Source organism: Corvus kubaryi, unplaced genomic scaffold, assembly GCF_017639235.1.
Source record: "Corvus kubaryi isolate FWS band 111438036 unplaced genomic scaffold, C.kubaryi_AGA036_p1.0 split1-37374, whole genome shotgun sequence".
Taxonomy (NCBI): domain Eukaryota; kingdom Metazoa; phylum Chordata; class Aves; order Passeriformes; family Corvidae; genus Corvus; species Corvus kubaryi.
In genome coordinates, this window is record NW_024582079.1 from 1116406 (window position 1) to 1137871 (window position 21466).

The 21466-nt window shown below is 50.1% G+C and overlaps 1 protein-coding gene across 4 annotated transcripts in view; it reads right to left on the reverse strand.

Annotated features, from left to right (window-relative positions):
• Positions 1-1283: 1283 nt before the first annotated feature.
• Positions 1284-21466, reverse strand: part of LOC121657830 (vascular endothelial growth factor receptor 3) — a 57823-nt gene continuing 37640 nt past the window's right edge. For 2 of the 4 annotated variants that reach the window (XM_042013964.1, XM_042013967.1), the window contains exons 11-30: positions 21083-21227; positions 18410-18518; positions 16950-17309; positions 16554-16700; positions 15770-15901; positions 15386-15492; positions 14959-15094; positions 14038-14142; positions 12535-12648; positions 12211-12299; positions 11829-11976; positions 11245-11339; positions 10781-10903; positions 10283-10394; positions 9804-9903; positions 9240-9345; positions 8172-8311; positions 7476-7596; positions 6607-6692; positions 1284-5269 (exon numbers count right to left, since the gene is read on the reverse strand). In XM_042013964.1, coding sequence (XP_041869898.1) covers positions 5050-5269; positions 6607-6692; positions 7476-7596; positions 8172-8311; positions 9240-9345; positions 9804-9903; positions 10283-10394; positions 10781-10903; positions 11245-11339; positions 11829-11976; positions 12211-12299; positions 12535-12648; positions 14038-14142; positions 14959-15094; positions 15386-15492; positions 15770-15901; positions 16554-16700; positions 16950-17309; positions 18410-18518; positions 21083-21227 — 2695 coding nt within the window. In that variant the 3' untranslated portion in view covers positions 1284-5049. The remainder of the gene's footprint in view (positions 5270-6606; positions 6693-7475; positions 7597-8171; positions 8312-9239; positions 9346-9803; positions 9904-10282; positions 10395-10780; positions 10904-11244; positions 11340-11828; positions 11977-12210; positions 12300-12534; positions 12649-14037; positions 14143-14958; positions 15095-15385; positions 15493-15769; positions 15902-16553; positions 16701-16949; positions 17310-18409; positions 18519-21082; positions 21228-21466) is intronic. The other 2 variants (XM_042013966.1, XM_042013968.1) reach the window with 2 other exon arrangements.

The following is a 21466-nucleotide window of genomic DNA, read 5'->3' on the forward strand; positions in this document are numbered from 1 at the left end:
TCACCCGCCTCCCAGCCTGTCCTATGGATGGCCTATGGATGGGCTGGAAGGCAGGCGAGGAGCAGCCAAAGGGGACTGCTCATGGCCCCAAGAGAGAAGCAGCCAAGCACTGCTCCAGGATGCACCAAAATGGAATACTTCATGAGCAGAACAGCTTCAATCTCCTCATTCCCCAGATGGGCAGGTCCCTGGATGGGGACAGGAGAATTAAAAGGTCCTTTTGGACGCTTTCACCCCATGGTGGAGCTGGATGAAGGGATGGCGGTGGAGAGGAGCGGAGATGTCCTCCTTCTGTCCCCTCAGCTGTGCCTCTGCCACTGACGGCTCCTCAGGGGACATTATTGTAGTCAGACAAATGGTGCTCATGTCTTCACAGGTCAGCCCAGGGGTAACGAGGGCGCTGTGCCTGAGAGTTCCTTCAACTCCTGGCGATTTTTTTTTTTTTTTAGGGAAATACTCATTAATGCTCTTATGTCCCATTTCACAGAGAACACCTCGTTCAGCCGCGGTTCCACCCCTGCTCCGCTCCCGCCCTTCACTGCGCTGTGACACGGCCACAGACGCGCCGCCAGCTTCCCGCCGGGCCCCGCGGCGCCGGGGGGAGGGCGCCACCTGCGGGCCGACAGCGGCACCACCAGGGGCTCGCCTGGGCCGAGGGCCGCGGGTTCGGTGCTGTGGGGAGAAGGGGAACTGGGACGGAATTTGGTGCCATAATGACAAGGGGAACCGGGGCCGGGGGGTCAGTGCCCTGAGGAGAACGGGCGTCCGAGGCGGGGTTGGGTGCCCTGAGAAGGAGAGGTGTCCTGCGGCGGTTGATGCCCTGGAGAAGAGGGGTCTGTGGGGGTTTGGTACCATGAGCAGTCTGGGGGTGTTGCCCCGAGAAAGGGCGTCCGAGAGGGGTTTGATTCCCTGAGGAGAAGCGGGGCCCGGGGGGTCTCTGGTTCCCCTGGCGTGGTGAAAGAGGACAGGAGGGCTGCAGACCTCCAGGGCCGAGACCCCCAGGGCCGAGGTAGTGGGTAAAGACGGTGGATGCGGGGCACAGGGCTGGGTGCTGTGCTTGCTCCTGCCAGAGGGCTTAGCTGAAGAGAATCCGACCTCGCCATGAGAAAAGATGGAGTTTCATCCTGGATGGAAATGCCACAAGGTCCAGCTGTTTCCAAGAGGATGTGGGGAAATGCAAACAGACACAAAAGTAAAAATAAGAAACCCGAAATGTGCTGATGGCTTGGGCTGGGGCTGGGCTGCCCCAGGGGCAGAGGTGGCCCCAGGAACCAGAGAGCAGCTGCCAGTTACGACTTTATTCATTTTCACATTTAGATATTACAACAAAACTCTTAATGACAAAGGATAACAAGTACTATAGGAAGAGAGGAAAGGAAGCAGTGTTCTAACTGGTTTGATATATAACTGTGAATTTCCAGAGACAACACTCAACGTGAGTTACAATCACTCACATATGCTCACTGGTAGGAAAACTCACGTGCAAATACCCACACACTCACCCACAGCACACTCACACACACTCACACAGACCATGCTTTGTACTCACACTTAACCCCTGTTTTAGCCTACTTGCTTCAAAGGCAGCCCACTGAAACATTGAATGCTGCTAGAGCAACAACGGGTACCAGGTTAAAATATTGCAATATAAATGTAGTGTTACTTGATACACAGGATTTTCTTCAGAGACACACGTGTATTTGCAAGTAGGGGACCCAACACTTTGTTTTCAGGAGGGAGGAATGTCCTCTCAACACCAACACTTTGTAAGGAAAAGTGAGACTGCGCATAGAGTGGAAGCAGCCATTTTAAAGGAAGGTGATGATGATAAATAGCTTAGCTTCAATGTTGAGTTCCAGTAAGAAGCCCAAACAAAACAAAACAGAGAGTGCATTGTGAACAGAGCAGGCACAATTATCGAACCCTGGGTTTTAAACATTGAAATACTCCCTTGCTGCTGTGGAAAGACAGACAACACTCCTGTCTCACGTCTTAAGCCCAAAACAGACCAGCTTCACGTCATGCTTATCTGGAGACTGTAAAAATAAAAAGCCAGAAATAATTCAAGAGAGTGGGAAGGGTTATCAGGTTTGCACATCTAATTTTAGTATACCTTTAGAGAGCAAAAGTACAATTGTCTCAACAACTCTTCAGTATCCCACACTACAGTTGTTCTTCATCAGCAGGAGTGTCTGAAGCGGAGCAGCTTTTGCTCCTATCATGCTGCATTGTTCATGCAATGCTGTTGACACAGATACAATAGGATCTGATTCCACCCCCCATCAAGATGGTGCAAGAGAGAGAAAATAAACTACTGTGGAGCTGAATGTTCAAAAATCAGATGACACAGAAGTGCCTTCCCCGGGGTGAAGCAGGGGATTGTTAACAATGGTTTTAACAACATAACCCTTCTCCACAGGGATGCTTGTGAGCAATTTACAGCTAAACTTAGAGAAAAAGTGCTGCTGTACTGGCTGGATGTCCACACTGACAACCAGCCTGGGCACTAAAATTCCTCTGTCCCCTTTCTGCTGAGGAATCCTGCCACTGCCCTGCAAATGTCATGCTTTGTTGGCACATATCTATCCCTCACATATGGACGGGGACTTGCAGCTACTTAGAAATTCTGGTTTTTAACTACTATTTTGTCTGTAGTCCTCTTTCTTGGGCCCTCTCTCAGATGGGGCTATTTCCAGGCAGAGAACTCTTTGTGGAGCACTGGAAACAAGAGAGTCTGAGTCCTATGGATGCACATCACCCAGCGAGCAGCCTGAATTTAGCTCAGCTGGTCACCTTCTACCCATGTCAATGCCAGTGGAAACCTCTAGCAGCATGAGGCACATGCAGCCATCCTTCTGCCAAGGGAACCACCAGTTCAAAAAGCAGGGCAAGATGAGGGCAGGAGAATTTGATCTGGCCTACACGCTGTTGGCTGTCCTACTTCCTTGTCCTGGCTCTCCAGCAGCTCCTGCCAGAGGATTCTTACTGAGTCGTAACAATTACTTAAAGATGCTCAAATTCCTGGCAACTTCAGGGGACACCAGTAGAAGTCAGGGAATTCATTGTCATACATGGTTTCCAGTTCCACATTCTGAGCCAGTTTGGCTCAAGCTGGTCTGGTTTTGTGCCTCTTTTTTGCCATGGAAATTGCAGCCATGTCATGCTGCTGACACAAAAAGGGAGGGGAACATTGAGCAAGCTGCACAGGCTTAGAGAATTTGAATGACAGGCGTGCTTTTCCCATGTGCTAAATAAATCTCCCCATTACACTTGTGTGGAGAACTATAATTAAGACTTGGCAACATCATCCATAAGGACTCACAGGCTTACATCGGGAAACGCGTAAAACCCTCTGCTGGAAAAGAAATACAGTTTGGGAAAGCTGTACATCTGACAGGAAACACAGTTTTACAAGTCCAAATCCTTGGCTGTGTGACAGAGGTGTGGCCCACAAGCAGAAATTCCCTGGTGCTGAGATGCCCTGGTGCAAAGAGCTCTGCCAGCCATGGGCATGTGGGAGAAGAGATGATGACAAGCTGTTCAAATGAGCCTTTTCACGCAGACTCCTGAGGCAGTGATGTAACTGTGCTCTGTGGCTGAGCTCTTGGACTGGGAGCAGGATGGAAAGAAGTAGGTGGGAAGTGGTGAGGCAGCAGTACAGAAATCTGTAGAGAGGGGCTGCAGAGGTTCCCCAGAGCTCTAAATTCACGTGGTATCTCTTAGAAACAAAAGACCAAAGTGAGATATTTCCTCCACAAATAACTGTTTCTTAATCCTCCAGAGACAAGTATGCTCTGCTGGAAGCTCTACAAAAGAAACTGGAGAGGAACCTGCTGGGCAGAGAGTGCCTCCTTTGAGTCAGGGAACTTGGGAGACAGGAAAGGTCATGGTGCAGAACTGTCCATCCAGGAGAATCAGGGCTTGATCCCTGGCCAGGTGCTGTGCTCCATGTGTTCAGTGATGTCAACACACAAGGGGATGCAACCCAGAGCACCTTATTGCTGAAGCACTGTTCCTTCCATTGTTTCCAAAATGCTTTGCAGCAGCTTGAAAATAAACATTTCACTCCCTGCCCTTTTGATCTTTTTCCTCCCAGCAAACTCTATGTTTAGAAGCCAGCTCAAATTGACCCAGCTTTGCTTTAATTTCTCACTTGAGCAACAAATGATCTCAGCACCATTCTGGGAGAAGGGGAAGGTGAGAGCAGCAGACCTGTGAGTAACCTGCTCCCAGCAGAGATCATAAAATAACCTGTTTTGCACAGGGCCTGCAAAAAGAGTTGCTGTTTATCTCACCAGGAGCACTTTAGCCATCAGCTGATGACCTACTCAGCACTAGCTGTGTTGAGATGGCTAAAATAATCCTAGTGATAAGGCAGATTGGCAGGTTTCCTCCCAGCAGAGATGAGAGGGGTGTGGATGTTGCTTGCAGAGGAGATGGAGAGGCTGGCACCTGCTCAGGATGAGCAGCATGCATGAGCATTTACAAAGATCCCTTGGGATCTCTCTGTACACCTCTTTAAAATGTCCTGCTCTTGCTGCTAATACCACTAGGGATTTTTTCCCTTTGATTCTGCTCCACAGCTCAGCGGCTGACATCATGATGAGGGGAGGAGGAAGCAATCCAAGGAAAAACATTCAGGCTGCACACCAGGAAGAAACTTGAGACTAAGACAGATCTATTTATATCTGACCTGAAATGGGTTTTCTGAATGGGAAGCTGATCTGAGCGGAGGCTGGATGTTAGGCAGAAGGTGCCGTAGTGCTGAACACTGGCACCCGCTCTCCGGCAGAATGCATCTGTCTGAAGTGCAGGAATAAAAGAAACATGAGGAATCAGTGAGGTGCTCTCTCCAGTCGCGGCACGGGGAAGCTGCAGCTGGAGGTGCTGCGTGGTTCATGCTGTGGTTCCAAGGACATCAGTGTTCCCCATCCAGGTTCCCTGTTGGGTTTGGGCATAGGTTGAAGGAGAAGCTCTGACTGACCCCGATGACGTGCCTGGAGGGTGAGGGGGGATGCCTTGGCTTGTCGCCTCCAGGGCGTGGTGCCATTAGTACTGCTCGGAGAAGAAGGAAGCGTGGAGAGTGGGGGGACTGGCCCCCTCTCCAGGCGGGGTGCAGCTGCCATCCTCAGAGTGTTCCGACAGCTCCCCGTATTCACTGTTGTAAAAAGTCTGGCCTCCGACTTGGGATGCATACAACGGCCGACATCTGCCCCGCAGGTCTGACTGTTCCCCCGACAGCTCCACGGTTCGACTGGGCCCTTTACTGCTGTGAGGGAGAGAGACACAGAGAATTAACCTTGGCACTCCTAGAAAGCCTCTGTCCTGCTTAGAGAGATCCCAGCTTCAGAAAGTCTCATCTGCTAATGCACGGGGCAGAGACAGGGTCAGGAATGGACTTGCATCTCCATTTCAAAGCACAAAACCAGGCCTTGCTCTAAATCTAAGCACAGCCTGTATGTTTTTTGACAAATCTACACATAACCTGGTATGCTTAGTTCAGCTCTTCTAGATACCTTTGGAATACCTTCTAGATACAGGGAAGGGTTGGGACCCCAATGAATAGAGAGAGACAAGAGACACTGCCTTAATTGTTTCTAGACCTGGCAGGAATAACAGCAATTAATACAAACCAACTGCCAGGATGGGGGAAAGGGAACAAAGGAAGATGATGAAGAAGATGTGGGAGGAAATCATCTGGCCCATCTCAGTGCATGCCAATACCAGAAATCGCAAGAGCAAGGATTTGCTCATTCAAGGAGAGGTTTAAGAGTAGTATTTTCCAGGAGACGGGACACCAGGTGTAGGAGACAACAGGAACATGCCTTAGGGAAAAGAGGACAAGAAGCAGAAGACAGTATGATACAAGAGCAGAAAGGCCACAGGGCTGTGGCTAAGAGAAAAGACAATGACCAGTCCAATCTGATGTTGGGAGGCAGAGGAGATGTGGAAGAGGCTTGGGACTGGCCTTGTCTACATATGAGGTGACATGGCTTGCTCAACACACTGTCACAGAGACAAGGTCTCAGCCTGCTCTGGCAGAGATGAGCTGCACAGGTTCTCACCCAGTTTCAAAGCCTGGGGCAAGGACATAACCATCCATAACATCCTCAGCTCTGAGAGTGCCAGCTCAACCTGCCAGACTCCACGTCAGCATGTGGGAATTCCTAAGGCCTGTCCCATCCTTGCACCACCACATCAGGGCCCTGTACCCTGTGGGTCAGGGCTGAGGGAGGAAGGTGGCAGCCACATAGTTTCTGTCCATCCCATCTGCCACCGCTTAAACGAGCCCTGATATATTTCACCAGAAAATGTCAGTAAGCCTTACCAGTCTCATTAACACCACCACTCCACTGTGCCTCATTATCTTAACAGGCACATTCTCATTGATGGGCACAGTTTATATTTTTAAACCCTAGAAAACAGCAGGTTTGTCTGTTCTTCCTGTGTTTTGCCTCTCGATAAGGAGTATGTGGACTTATCTGGCTCAGGGCCCACAGCTGAGAGCTCCAAGCAGTGCAGCATATGGGGAGATACCAGGAGCTGTCTCCTGGTCTCACTGCATTTGGCAGCAGGGCAGCCTCAGTGGCTAGGCTTAAGGAGTACCTGAATCCACCTTCTTTTCTGTGTTGGTTTTCTATCCTCTCAAATTCCTCAGATGCCAGAACCATCCCACTGTCTGTCTGATTGTCCTGAAAGGAAGCAACAGGAGTTATCAGTAACATCTCTGTCAACTGATCAGAGTGGGAAGGGAGGAGAAATCATTCAGGAGATGAGATCATGTGTATGTGTGATGGGGAAGAAGAGGTAGGAGCACTTTACCAGCATGCTCCATAGTTTTGCTGAATCTGATTTTCTTAGGTACCTGCTTAAAAGAAGCACATAAAAAGGTAAGATTTGTGTGCTTAGTTCAGTGCCACTTCTGGGGAATGAAAAAAGAGTGTCCCTTGGCTGGAAGATGTATTACCATCAAATCTGTGAGAGGTGATATTTTCCTCCGAGACAAAAGGTATGGTTTCAGTTTTGCCACTAGAGGAGATATCAGTACCAGTCCAGTTCAGCGAGACCAGGAGGGTCCCTACTGCACACTGCCATGTGGGTCAAGATACAGGGACTGCAGATAAGCACTCTGGGTTTACCCAGAGAAGTCCTGGCAGGATTTCAGTGTGCTTAACCAGGCTGTGTTCACAGATTTGAGAAGGGTGAAGAGCAGGGTCTTCTCTGTGGTCCTTTTTAGTACCCCCCCCTTTGTATATCTAACCTCCCTGTTTCCCACTAAGGCAGTGTGAACTGTGGTGGAGAGAAACCCCTGTGTGCCAGAGGAAGAAATGAATGTGCATAGGACTGAATGGACTTAACAGGAATGACACAGACAGGCTGACATAAGATAGGAGTGATCTTCCTTCCACAGTCTTAACGGTAAAGGTGCCAGAAAAGAGCTTCCCCCCACTCAAATCCACTCAGATGCTACTCACCGGGTGTGCCTTGTACATTGTGTGTGTCATGGGAAACTCTTCAAACGTCTTTATCCTGGATGGACACCTGATCTGATTTCCTCCCGTCAAACAACCAGGGAATGAGACACAGTTGTAGTATCTGCCAACAGAAGCATAGTGCCTTCAGTAATGGCAAGAGTCAATGTCCTGAATGAACAGGACCTGAACCCAACCTCCTCACTGTGCAACTGAAGTATGCAGGGAGGAGGATGACCCAAATGGTGGATTTGGGGAGGGTAATGGGGTCACCTTAGGCCTCATAACCCCGTACTACTTCTGCAGTGGGGAACACCCAGACTTCCTGACTGAATCAGGCCCCAGTGACCTCTCCACTAGGGATAAGCAGATATAGATCCCAGGCATCACATTATCATAGCTCACCAGGGAGGAGAGGCCTGGGACTAATTGTTGGGTCAGTTAGGAGCAGATATGCTGGCAGCATAGCTGGAGGAGAAGAAGGAATGTCATAGGCTTACAAATCAGCACTTCCTTATCAGCAAAATAAAGTAATTTTGCTCTTATAAGCAAGATGCTACGGCTTAAGTGCTTGGATCACACCTTATCACCTGGGATTTTTCAAACATCTGGGTTCTCCCCATATCCCTCAGGCTCCCTTAGAGGTCAGGCTGCTGGCTGCCTGCTGGGCTCTCTCTGCCCTTTTCAGAGGGGATTCACCTTGCTGCTAGGCTGTGGCAGCGTATCCTCATGTCAAAGTCCTCTTCATCTGAGTTTTGCTGGGCAGAGGAAGGCACCTGGGAGAAACCATCATCTTCTGAGCTGTGAGAGTCGTTCAGTGGGATGTAATCTTTCCCTTCCTGGTAGGAAGAACAGTAAATGGCCTTACAAGAAGGGGAGGACTTTCTCACGAGAAAAGGCTCCACAGGCAGAAGCTGTCAGAGCTGGGAAGGAAAATGTCTGGTTTATGAATTTTATTTCTCTGGGACAAAATATCTGGTTGGAGATTTCTGTGACCTTTGCATTAAGTAGCTGTGAGTGATGTATGGAGGTGTGTGTGAGCAGGAAAACAACCTAATCCCATAGTTCTCCAGTTTACATGGACAGAGTACTGTGCTCCAGGGCAATGTCGTTGTGGCTTAGTCATGCCTGTGCTGGGAACCACTGCTGAAAGGTTAAAGTCAGGAACGTCAGGATGAGATAGTACTCAAGCATTTAGCTATCATTTTCTGAAAGGGAACATCAAGAAAAAGTTAAAATCAGAGCTGCACGCTCATCACAGTTAAATGTCCTGGTGAGTTTCCACATGGAAGTGATCAGTAATACATTCAAAGAAATCGTATTACTGACTGCTGTAATGTAACAGTTGTTTGCTTCACATGGCCCTGACATTTCAATCTGAGGACAGAGTTTCAGAAACCCTGGCCAAGTCCTGGTTTTCATTATGCAGGCATGTGGGAGGCAGAAGTACCAGGGCCTTGACTCAGCTGAAGAATTTCAAATAATCATCTGGGGATTAGGCTGCAAGTACTAGAATGATGACTGAGAGGGCTTCTGCCCTGCAAGGAGCAGAGTTTTATGAGGATGCAGCTAAAAGGCTGTTGCATAAATGAGTTCTCCAACAGCTCTGGGAAATAGACCTCTGACCCAGGAATCTCTGTGTTATTGGTTGGCCTACACAAAGGTATTGCATTGATCATGGAGACAGCTGAGAGCACAGTGAAGGAGCTGGTGATGACAGAAGAAAGAGCTTTCTGGAGCAGAGCAGGGACACAGAGAGGTTTTCACCTGCTGAACATTTTCCTGAAGAAGGTTCCCCAGTATCTCCACAAGGTCGGAGAAAGTCGGTCTCTCCTTGGGATCACCATGCCAGCAGCTCAGCATTATACGGTAGCTGCCAAGAAGAGATGCTGGTTTTATGCCACAGAAACTCCCTCCTGCCCCACTCCACAGCTCCCACCCACATGGTGCCCACTGGGACAACCAGTTCCTGCACTGGGAAGGAAAGCTTGGCACCCCCAGCACAATGGCCAGGTGGACTTACTGGCAGGGGGTTGCTTTGTTTTGCACTTATTATAACAGGCACAAGGAGCTAATTCAGACCCCTCTGATACCCTCCAGAGCAGCAAAGCACAGTGCTCACTTACAGACCCATCCCAGCATGGGCATGCAAGGATACCTAGAGAGCAGCTTAGAATGAAGGATGTGTTGGCTCATCCCCTATCTTGGCTGAAAGGTCTGCATCCCACAGAGGGGCCTGTCCTGCTCTATGCTGGGATCTGGTAGGTTTCTGCCCTGCCACAGAAGCCTCTGCTTTGACCAGTGCTGGAATCCTTGAGGTTTCTGACTCACATTTCTGCTGTGGCATACTCTGGTGCTCTCATTCTGGTACCGTCTTTGAGCCTTTGGCAGAACTCCTCATTGATCTGGACTCCAGGATATGGAGATGCCCCTAAAGAAGGTTCAGAGAAGGGTGGGAACATGAAATGTGCCATCAGAAACCAGTCATTTTGAGACTGCCCTTTTGTGACTGCCCTTCCTCCCAGAACACTGAGAGATGTGGTCACTTCTCATACACAACCCAATCCTTAGTGCTGCCTGAGTCAGGCTTCTCTGCCTCAGTGAGCTGGAGGGCCAGCTCTGCATGCCTGTGTCCCCATCACTCTGTTCATGGGTGGATATGGCCTCCATTTTTTTTGCCTACATCGATGTCGCTTCCCATCAGTCCTTAGATGTGCTTCAGAATGTCTGTTCTGCACAGACTCACCCACAAACTGCTACGTTGGTAGAGGTGTCTCCCTCAGCAGCATGAGACCCTCATTAACACTCACCTAGTGAGAAGATTTCCCAGAGAAGGACCCCAAAAGACCACACATCACTCTGGGTAGTGTAGACCTTGTCGAAGATGCTTTCTGGAGCCATCCACTTCAGTGGAAGACGGGCCTGCAGGAGTGAGAGGCAAGACACAAATGTTCAGGTGGGAATATGTCCCAAGACAGCCCTTCTTGTAGCAAAAGGATGAAATGGATGAAAGGAAATCAGAGCCAATAACCCTGCTCCTCTCTCCATGGAGGAATGGAGGTTTGATTACATCAGAGAGAGGGATGGAGACACTGAAAGGAGGATGAAAGAGTATAAGGAAGAGTAAGTTAATGACAGGCTGAGGGACAGAAGGAAGGAGACAGAGATCTGCTGGTGGAGGAGGACAGGACATGTGTCATTGGTCCAGTGGCTTTTGGTCCCAGCCATGCAAGTAATTCCACTCCTGCTTTTTCATCTTTTCATCAAGGGGGCCTAGTCTGTAAAGGGTTTGAGAAAATGGCACTCACACTGCCTTTCCTGACATAGTCAGGGTCTTTGTAGATGTCCCGGGCGAGGCCGAAGTCACAGATCTTTACCACGTTGTTTTCTGACAGCAGGATATTGCGGGCTGCCAGGTCTCTATGGATGCACTGAGGGCACACAAAGAGGAAGGGGCAAAATAAGACGGACAGGAACCACAATCAGAAAGTGTACAGCACCTCCCTTCCCCCATAAACCTGAGCTGTAATGGGGGAATGGTAGAAATGGGAAGAAGCTAAAGATAAACATTTCAAAAAGGGATGGTTAAGGAGAGGTTGAAATGCAAGAGAACTAATTTCCCAGCTTTGTGTACACATGACTATCTCATATTTCCTGGGAAGTGAGAAGTGTGAGACAGATCGCTGTGTGTCACCTGAAAGGTGGCTGTAGTCAGGTCTCTCTCATCAGGCATGCACAAAAGATCAGGTGAGCAAAGGAAAGCTGAACTCACCTTTCGGGATGCCAGGAATTCCATGCCACGTGCTACCTGGAAGCTGTAGCAGATGAGGTCTTCCATTGTCAAGGGACTTTGCCACAAGTCATCCACTGTCCAGAAGTAAAAGAAAATGATTAGACAATTGGAGATCTGTTGTCCTCTTTGCTTCTCTCTGGGACTGCAGGATACAGCCAGTTCCTCAGTGAAATACAGTTAGTCCTCAGTCCTAATTGGAATAATGAGTCCAGCCTCCAGCACATCAGTCAGAGAGTTGTGGGGAACAGGACTAGAAGGGGCTTTGAAGGTCAGCTCATAATTTCTGTCCTAGGGAGGACTCACCGAGATTCCCCTCAGTTCTCCTTTCTTCAGGCTAAAATACCCAAAGGGATTTAATCCTCCCTTCTGAGTTTCTGGTGTCTATTACAAGAGACAACAGATGGTATAATAGCCTTGTTTAGGGAATTGACATGCAACAGTGATCAGCTCCAAGGCTGGCTCCTAGCTCCTCACTGATATTCTCTACCCATTCCCCAAGCTAGCCAAGTCTAGCATAGTTTTGGTGCTGCAGGTGAGGAGCTGCTGCCAAGGCTGAGTGTTACCTTCCTGGATGGGCTGCGCTGTGCGGCTCTTGTGCATCAGGAAGCGGTGGAAGATGGCGCTGTCGCTGGTCCCGGAGCGGCTCCTCCTGTCTGCTCTCACTGCCTCCACGATGGACTGCACCTGAATACGCAGCCTGGGAGACTTTTCCTGGCAAGGGAACAACCCAAAACCCTCAGCAGGCAACACACACTGTAACCCCTGCACCCACGAGCTGCACAGTCTCTTCCTGTTCTTAAACTGTAATTCTGGCCTGCAAGCATCTACCTTTGCAGAAAGAAGGACAGAGGGTATCTTTGTCACATTGTCAGATCATGTATTAGGCTGCATGTCTTCCTTCCCTAGATATGGGACAGGCCCCTAGGAGCAAAGGAAGCTACTCACCCTGTAAGGACTGAATCCTTCCCGCTTGGTCCGCAGGTAGTTGGAGAGGTTTCCATACTTGCAGAACTCAACAATAACCATGAGTGGACCTGGTGAGAAGAGAACAAAGGTTGGGGCAAGAGGTAATAGCTTGAGTTGGTCAGAATTTGCCACAACTTGTGTTATGTGCAGCGCTGGTCAGCTGTGACATCTGCTCTAAGTACACACAAACACACTAATAACTTCCCCACACGTCCCTGTGATCACACATGTGGACAGCAAAAAGACACGGGACAAGCTCTGCTCTTTGGGAGCAGGCATAGCCTGCTGCCCTGGGATATTTACCATTGGGTTTGGTACAGGCACCCAGCAAATTCACCACGTTGAGGTGATTCCCGATGTGAATGAGGATCTTCAGCTCTGACATCAGTGCCTTGTGCTCGCTTGCAGTAGCTCCCTCTAGAAACACAGAGACCATGTCACGACACCTCCTCACAGCTTTTCACTCCCCCTCACCACCTTTCTCTAGCAGCATGTCAATGTGTCTTGCTGAGGAGGCTGTGACCTCAAAGCCTTGGTACATTTTGTTATTGCATGTTCCAACATGAAATGTTGAGCCTTGTCTGGAGATCCCAGGATCCCTGCTGTAACACATAGGGTGCTCTCTGCAAGTGCAGGGACCCAGAACAAAAGACAACACAATCCGTGCCCAACATATTTTTCTTTATGATAGTTGTGCAGTGAAAAAGATCACTTGAGACTTTCATAGGGATGCACCTGTTTGAATCTCTGCCCTTTTGGCCTCCAAACAAAGATAACAAGCCATGAAACAATTTGAAAGAAAATTAGGAACAAAAGACATCTGATTCTTTTTATCACAATTGAAGATAGGATCTGTCTCAAACCCAGATATCTTTTGATGATTCCTCTTCAATAGCAAACACAGTGTCATGCTCCTGCCAGATCTCTGTACTGCATCTTCTCTCAATTGTCCAATTCGTATCAATTCTTGACCCTCTGTTTTACCCCCAGAGCATGTTTTCTGGTTTTGTGTGCCTTTTTCATACTTTTCCGCTTCCCCATATGCATTTTGTCTTACTTGAGAGTTTGTAAATTTAGCCTGAGAGACAGAAGCATCCTCTTGAGCTGCAGCTGAAGGGCCAGATGAGAGCCTTGCCTCAAAGGACTGTAAAGCAACCTTGCACACCAGGCTTCCTTCTGCTGTGCAGATGAGCTGTACATTTGCAGCAGTAAATACTGCTCAGATGAGCCATGACTTGATTTCCATGTACAGGCTACTTCTGGCCACAGACTGCTTCAGTGTTTTGTTTGGTGCCAAATTACAGAATAATGTTTTGGGTGCCTGTTTGAAATCAAGGCTATAAAAGCTTAAAATCTCACTCTGGATAGACCAGGTTTTGGGTGCAAAGCCAATTTAGCCCTCAGAGCTGGATAAGAGCTGCAACCTGCTTCCTTACCCAGCTCTGGATCTGGCCCATAAACACAAAATACAGGTACATTTGGAAGAAGGCAGTTGGGAGCAACACTTCCTTCAGTGACCTGCCAAAGAGGGGCTCTGGATTCCTCTTTGTCCTTTGAGACAGATTTCATTCTTTGCCTTTGCAGACAGCTAAATTTCCTTGAAAGCGGAGTTCCCCAAATCCCTGCTGTCTGTTCTGCCACTTCAGCCTCCCAGTGCAGCTGAATGGGGCCAAACAGGATCAACTGTGTTGAGGCCAAGAAGCCATTGATTAAAAGACAGGCATTTACAGGGTGGATGTTCCCTGGCAGGTGCCTCATTAATTGCTGTCTACACACATTGCATGTTTTGCTTCACTGTTCACATACCTTTCAGCATTTTGACTGCTACAGTCTCACAGCTGTTACTTTTATTGATCCCAAATGCTGATGCTTCCACCACCTTCCCAAAGGCACCATGACCCAGGACTTTACCTATGGACAAGGAGAGTCAGTGTGAAGAAAGGCAGGTGCAGAACAGGCAGAATAGAATGAAGGAAAACAAAAATCCCAACAGGAAACCATGGGAAGAAGAAAGAAAAAACTTCATAAAGGAAAAGGAAGGAATGGAACATGTGCCCTTTCAGGTGGCTGCTTACTGTGTCAGTGAGAATAGGAGAAAGGACGATGAGAGGAACTGAGACAGAGCTGGCATGGACAAAGCAGAGGAAGGAAATGGCCATGAAGAAGTGAGGGGCTGTTTGTTGCCCTCGAGCAAGAAGTTGTTGTGTGTGGGAAAGGTAAACGACCCCTTGCAGCACAGCAGCCAGGACTAATGTCACTGCTCTGTGCCTCAAAGGTAGTCTGCTGCCCTTTAAACTCTGGCAGACAGAGGGAAGAGGCTGCAGGTAGGTGTCTCAGCATGAGGACAATAATGGATGCAATCCTGGTCCCGAACTTGGGGTACCTGCTGTGAACTGGGCTGTTCCGTCCAGACTCCCACTTGGAAAATAGGGGGATGTGTTTTAAAGCATGCCAAGGGGTCTTCTGTTTTCAGTAATACCTGTGTGGATACACTGAGGAGGTTTGGGCTTACAGTTGGCTCAGACCTGTCTACAGTCAGACCTAAAGAGATTTCCCAGGCACAGCTGGGCTTTAGGGACAGCCTGGGGAAGAAGATGGGAAGCCTGAGGCAGAGAGAAAGCATTAAATACACACAGAGGTGTGTTAAGAAACCTGGAGAGTGAGTTTGTAGGGCTGGTGGGAAGCCCTGGCTGCAGTGTGCAGTGGGAGGGAGGGGGTCTGGCTCACCTAAGCGCAGGCGGTCTCGTGGGAACTCCCACTTGCTGGAATCATAGGGCAGGTACTCGCACTGCTCCTCCAAAGGCACCTCGCCGGGGTCCATGATGATGGAGAGGTAGCCTGTCTTGATGTCTGCGTGGGCTGGCTGCAGGAACCAGCCAACACAAAGGGTGAGGAGGTGCCCTCCCTGCCCTGGGTGCTGACTCCCAAACGGGATTTGGATTCTTTGCCTGCCTTGACCTGCTACCCCCTCAAGCAAAGGCCATTTCCAGTCACCTCCTTTACCACAGCCCTTATGCACCCTGTCCTTGACAGTGAGAGCCTTTTATGACCTCCTTTTAGCAGGTGCTGTCATGCAGCCCCACATCACAGCACTGGTGCTGCCCCAAGCCCTGATACGCCACACGCCCTGCCTGGGGCACAGACAGTCACCTACCCTTTTGATGTTGCAGAAGATGAGAATAAGTAGGATCCAGAAGAAAACAGCAATAACTCCAGTCCCAATCAGGATGACAATCTCCACGTTGGTCCTATCATCAGAGCCTGCGGGATGGGAGGGAAATCATAGCTTCAGGGATTTGCATTCCATGCCCCAACTCAGTCATTCCTTATGGCCTGCATCAGGATGTGGGGTGACTGGAGGCATGTTTGCCTGAGCTAAACATGCTCTGGACTATAGATCCTCCTGTGAGAGCACCATGCCACCAGCAAGGCCAAGGGGCTTTCACTGCCTCCCACTGCCACAGGGAAGAGGCATGGGCTTGGCCACAACTCATCCTCCACCCCTTCACATCCCCAGAGGTGTCGTGGCTGCTGGTACCTTCCACAGAGACGCTGGCCGAGGAGTTCACACAGCCCTTAGCGTTGCAGACGCTGCACAGGTAGAGCCCAGCATCCTCCTCCCTCACCCTCTGAATGCTCAGCCTCTGGTTGAAGTCCGCAAGGTCAATCCCTGTAAGGCACAGAGGGTTGTGGTGGGCACTCACAGGGAGGGAAGATTAGTACACTGGACTCAGGCTCAAAATAAGGCTTGCATTTTTTGGCTGATTCATTTTAGATGGTAGAATGACATCGCACCAGCTGGTAAAGGCTTTTCTCTTGATGGCTCCAGAAACACCCTGGAGGGGCCTTCCCCAGGCAATGTATGGAGAGTACAAATCCCCCACTGATCATGCTGAATAGGGACAGTGCCCAGGCAGTCTAGCTGGCGTGTCAAGTTCTGCTTTATCTTCAGAACCTGTTGCTTTCCCTCTGCAATGTGCCTGGATCCTTCGCATGTTCCTTCCATAAGATCTGGGTTGGTCCCTGCGTAATCAGAGATGCCAGGCACTGAGCTGAGAGTAAGAATATGAATGATTTCTCTCTCCCTGCCATCCAGCTGAATGTGCACAAGCACAGACAGTGTTGAGCCAGGCCCTGGGGCATAGACTTAGCCAGCGAGACTGCATCAAACTAGGACAGAATGTGATTAAAACCAGGGTTTGGCTGATTCAGAGAACGGGTATCTTTATCTGGGCATAACAACTCCTGGAACCCAGCAGTTTTCAGCTCTCCAGCTGCTGGACATAATGCCCTGCCTGTGATCCACCCCCAGCCCATTGTACCTGACACTTCTTCCACCAGTTTCTCATCTTTGTACCAGCTGATTTCAGGAACGTGGTTGCCGTCCACCTTACAGCGCATCTCTATGGAGTCGCTGACGTTCACCCAAATGTCTGTCAGGTTCTGCTTGAGGCGGGGGATCTCCAGGGCTGGAGGAGCAGCACAAAGAGGAGGAGGGGAAAACGGGAAACTGATTGATCAAAAGAATATCTGTGTTCCTGGGGGGCTTTGGGTCTCTGCCCCCTGCTGAAGGGTGTCTTGAGAACCCAGGTGCCCTGCCTTTGCCACCTTGAGTTTAGCTTGCTTGTGTGGCTTCCCCTGGGGACGGACTGGGAAGCTGATGGCAGCAAGAGCACCAGCTCTCCTCTGTCACTCCCACCAGCCCTGTGGACCCTCACCCTGCACAGAGATGTATTTCTTGTGGCAGTGTTTCTCCCGGGTCTTCCTGTTCTGCACCTCACACACGTAATCTCCCTCCTCATCCAGGGAGATGTTGGGGATGGTGAGCAGCAAGGTCGCATCGTTGGAGTCAGGCTGGAAGCGCAGCTCCCCCTGCATCTTGGTGGCATAGTGGTGGACGTTCTTACAGTCCAGCACGAGGGGGTTGCCCTCCTCATCGTGGAGCTTGGAGACGTTCAGCCGATACCACTGCAGGTTCTCATAGGTGTAGTTGTCCGCATTACAGCTCAGCTGTAGGTCCTGCCCCTCTATGGGCTCTTCCGAGGGCTGGGACTCAATCTCAAACCCATCTGGAATGGCTTTCAGGAAGGAAATGAACATGTGAATGAGTTTTCATGGCTGAGCTGCCAAACACAATGAAATTGTCTCCTTGGGCTCAGCTCTCTGAGGTCCGCCTGTCCTCAGCCAGGGTAAAGGTAACCACTGTAGACCAGAACTGTGACATGCAAACTGCTGGCAACCACAGCTTAAGCCCAGTGAGTGCTACGGGATATGCTCAAGTCCCAGGGCCAGATTAAGATGGAGTCAAAAACGAAACAAGCCAGGGAGATCTGAATTAGGCTGTTACTGCTCCCAACTCAGCTGCAGCATTCTGGTTTGCATCCATGCCCACTTTTACATGTGCAGGCAGTGACACAGCGGCCTGGACAACAGCACGGAGAGCATTACTGAAGCAGTGACTGAAGATGTTCATCTGGCTTCACAACAGCTGGTGGCTCTGACAGCACAGGTACTACAACAAGGGCCATGAGCCCAGCCTTCTGGGCTGGGAACTTTATTATGGAATTCTCATTCCGTAAGATAAGCTTTTGCTGTGCCCTTGCTGGGCTCCCTGTCCCAGCAGACAGGGACAGGCTCTCACCAGGACGGGGAACCTCTGGCAGGAGGCTCATACAGCTGCCTATGGGCCATGACTCCAGCCCACACCACTGGGCTCTGGTTTCTCAGCTTCCTCTCACCACCAAAATCCCGTGGGATCATTGCCGGGGCCTGGGGCCAGCGGGACCTGGCCTGGGATAGGGTCGGGTGGTGCCACTAGAGGATGCTCTTGGACCAGACACATCCCCAGCCCAGGGAGCTGCCTGGGCGTGAGCCAGCGGGATGTCCCCAGCCCAACACCTGCCCAGGACCTGCCAGGGCTGCTTCAGGACCTAGGCACAGGCAGTGCTGGCTCATTCCCTGGTCTGCCTGCCCAACTGTGCCTGTGCTATCTGCTGCCAGGGCTTCAGGCATTTGCCACCCAGCAGAGCTCTGGGTTAGCCCTGCTTTTCTGCTGACTTTTCCAGCAGTCTCTGTTGAAGATCCTGTGAATGGCAGGATCTGGCAGCTCTAGGGACCTGCCTGTTTCAAGCAGAGAGCTTGGCTGATGCAGGTGGGAGGAGGATTTTGCAGTACTCACTGGTCACATAGAAGTAGATCAGCCGCTCATCTCGACCCACTTTATTAGAGGCAATACACTTGTACATGGCTGAGACATTGGCCTCTTGGATGGCCAGTTTGCTGACTGTCTGATGGGGGAAGAGAACATATGGAGGAGTTAGGAAGAGCAACAGGGAAGAGAAGTAGGATCGCTGCTGCTGTCTGGCAGATAGCAAAGCCCCCAACAGCTGTACCTGGGAAAGGGTTATGCAAAAATATCCCCTTATTCTACAGCTCTTTGTGCATATCAAGCTTTATCTGTTGGCTTGAGCAACAACAACATGATTTTATTCCCAATCTCTGCTTCATTTTATGAAGCCCAGTCAGCATAGATGCCTCTCCATGGGAGCAAACTTCTTGCAAAGCCCCTCAGGTCACAAAGGGGACAGTGCTCAGCAAGGGGGACAGTAACATGATGCAGGGCTGAGGGGATGGCTAAGCTCTTGCTAAGCTTTATTTATAACAGTGGGGAGAAAGGGAAAGGACACCAGGGCTTTGATTCCCTGAGCCCTCTGCAGTTAAGTGACTACTTAGTGTCCCATAGGGTTCAGTGGAATTTACAGGTACTTACAGACCTTAAAGCACTCCTTTTACCCATAAGGAGAAATCAAACCTGTGAAAATATCCCAGCTCTCATCCCTTCAGGAAGAGCTTTCATCTTCTCCCTTTGAATTCCAAGTGTACATAGACACGGTCCTAAAAGCTTCCTTGTCTCTCCTTCCAGCAAGACATGACTAAGACTGGGCAAACAGCCAAGCTGCCATCCTGGGAGCATGGACCCAGGGCATGCTGCCTCCAAATAAGCCAGAAAAAGCAGCTGGGGAATAAGGCTGCTCTCCTCCTCTTGGCTCACACTGCACGTGTGAGCTACCAAATGTGTTACAAGCACTCCCCTTAGAGGAGACTTGCAGTTTGAGGCTCCAGCTTAAACAACAAGTTAAGCACATGCAGAAATCTCTCTAATGAGACTGTGTTTAAAATGAAAAATTAACGTGTTCCTACAGGGAAACTTCTTTGCCTTTACTATTCATCCCATAGACTTTGGGAAGCATTTCCGTTCTGAGGGGCAATGTATTAGGTTATGTTAACCAGAAGGAACAGTCATTCATTCAGTGCATACTCAACACAGCTGAAGTGACTTTATTACTGGTACTTTTGTGCATTGCCTTTTCCGTTTCTCGGGGTTAGTCACACAGCCAAAGTGACCCTATTGCTGGCACTTTTGTTGGTGCCTTTCCTGTTTCTTGGGGATTTTCCTTCTGATCTGCAGTGCTATGTTTGAGTTGGGGTTTCTTGATCTGACATCATCCCGCTGCCTGCAGTGCATGGCTGTGCACTGCACATCCTGTGGCTCATTCTGGCCTTTACAGATGGAGTTAAAAACAGGAGGATGGTAAGAGAAGACAGGCAGAAAGGACAAGGAGAGAGAGAGAAAGCAGATTTGAGGATGTAGCATCCCACTGTAACTGGAAGAGCTCTTTTCTCCCAGAGCTCTTGCACACCTGTGGGATGCACAACCTAAGTTGAAGCTCCAGGAGAGTTACAACCAAACAAATGGAATGAGAAGGACGCAGCTGAGGAATAGGAGGAAGAAAATGAGGAAAATAGGGAAGGATCAAAAAGGACCAATACAAGTATCACATCCATACTAGGACACAAGGGGTTCTCACCCAGGAGCTCTCACCACCCCTGCTTGCGTCCCTGAGGAACATCAATCCCTCATTCTCCCTTTAGCTGCTCTGGGAGGAGAAGCATCTGCCCTTGCCACCCTTTTGGCAGAGTGATGAACTCCCGGCCAGGCCAGGGGACGGGAAGTGCCTTTAGAGGTGTGTAGGAAAACAGGAAGTGACTTTCGGAAACAGGGGCCCATTTGTTTGTTCTGCATCCCTCTGTGAGCGCCTGGTGCCCGACACCAGTGGGGACAGGAACCCCGTCACGGCGCAGACCTGACACTCATGGCTACCAGGGACACGGAAAGAAACAAGCAGCAAGCAGGTCACACACTGCAGTGAGGGAGAGATGTTCCTTCCAGAGAGGAAATGCTGTGATGGAGAAGTGGCTTTGTGAGGCACACATTGCTCCCACTCACAAAGCTGAGGCAGATGGATGCCAGCTTGTCCAAACCACCCTCACCCCAGCAGGATGGGGACAGCCAGATGAAATGCCCCACCAGACACATACACCTTCCCAAGGCCAGAGATTTCCTGGCCAGTTTGTGACTCTTGCTCTCCTGACCAGGATGAGCAGGGTTTAGTTCTTGCAGAACAGCTCATACAAAATGCTCAGAAATGGCCATGGGAGCCCCCACAGCACCTATCCCCCATGCTTTCCCTAGCTGGATGCCCTGTGTTCAATAGCAATCCATGAAATCCCTCCTGTGCAGCCAGCCCCAGTGGGAGCCTCTCTGGACACGGGGTAATTTCTCAAAGATGACAGCTCTCCCTCGCCCTGGGGCTGCCTGGTACTGCGGAGCCCCAGGGCTGGGAATGGCCGCTGATGGTTTACTTTAGAAGCAGAGGTGTGAAGCCCTCCCCAAATCTGTCTCTGCCAGGCTCTTTTCCAGGCCACTTTTCCTGGCTGATTGCAAAGGAGTTCCGTGCCCGTGCCCGTCTCCAGCTCCCTGTCCCAGGATGGGCTTGGAATAGAGCCTCACCTTGTTCCGCCCCTCCACGAACTCCACCCAGGTGTCAATGCTCTCGATGGGGTTCACGGCGTCCTGCTGTGACACATCTTTCCAGTCCTTGCACTCGGGCATCCGGTCCCGCTGATGGCGCCTTGCTGCCCGGTGCCTGCTATTGCTAATCCAGCAGCCAGGGACAAGCAGGGGAAAGAGGAGAGAGACACAGAGAAGGTCAGCTGGGAAAAAGGCAGCAAAAGCAGCTTTGTGTCAGAGAACTGATGGCCCTGTCCTATAACTCCGTAAAATTTCCTGGATCTTTCAGTTACACAGTTCTGATGTGCTTTATAAAGGTGCCTTGCAACCACTAGTGAGGCAAAAATTTCTAGGTGTGAAAATTGAGACAGGGAGCAGATACAG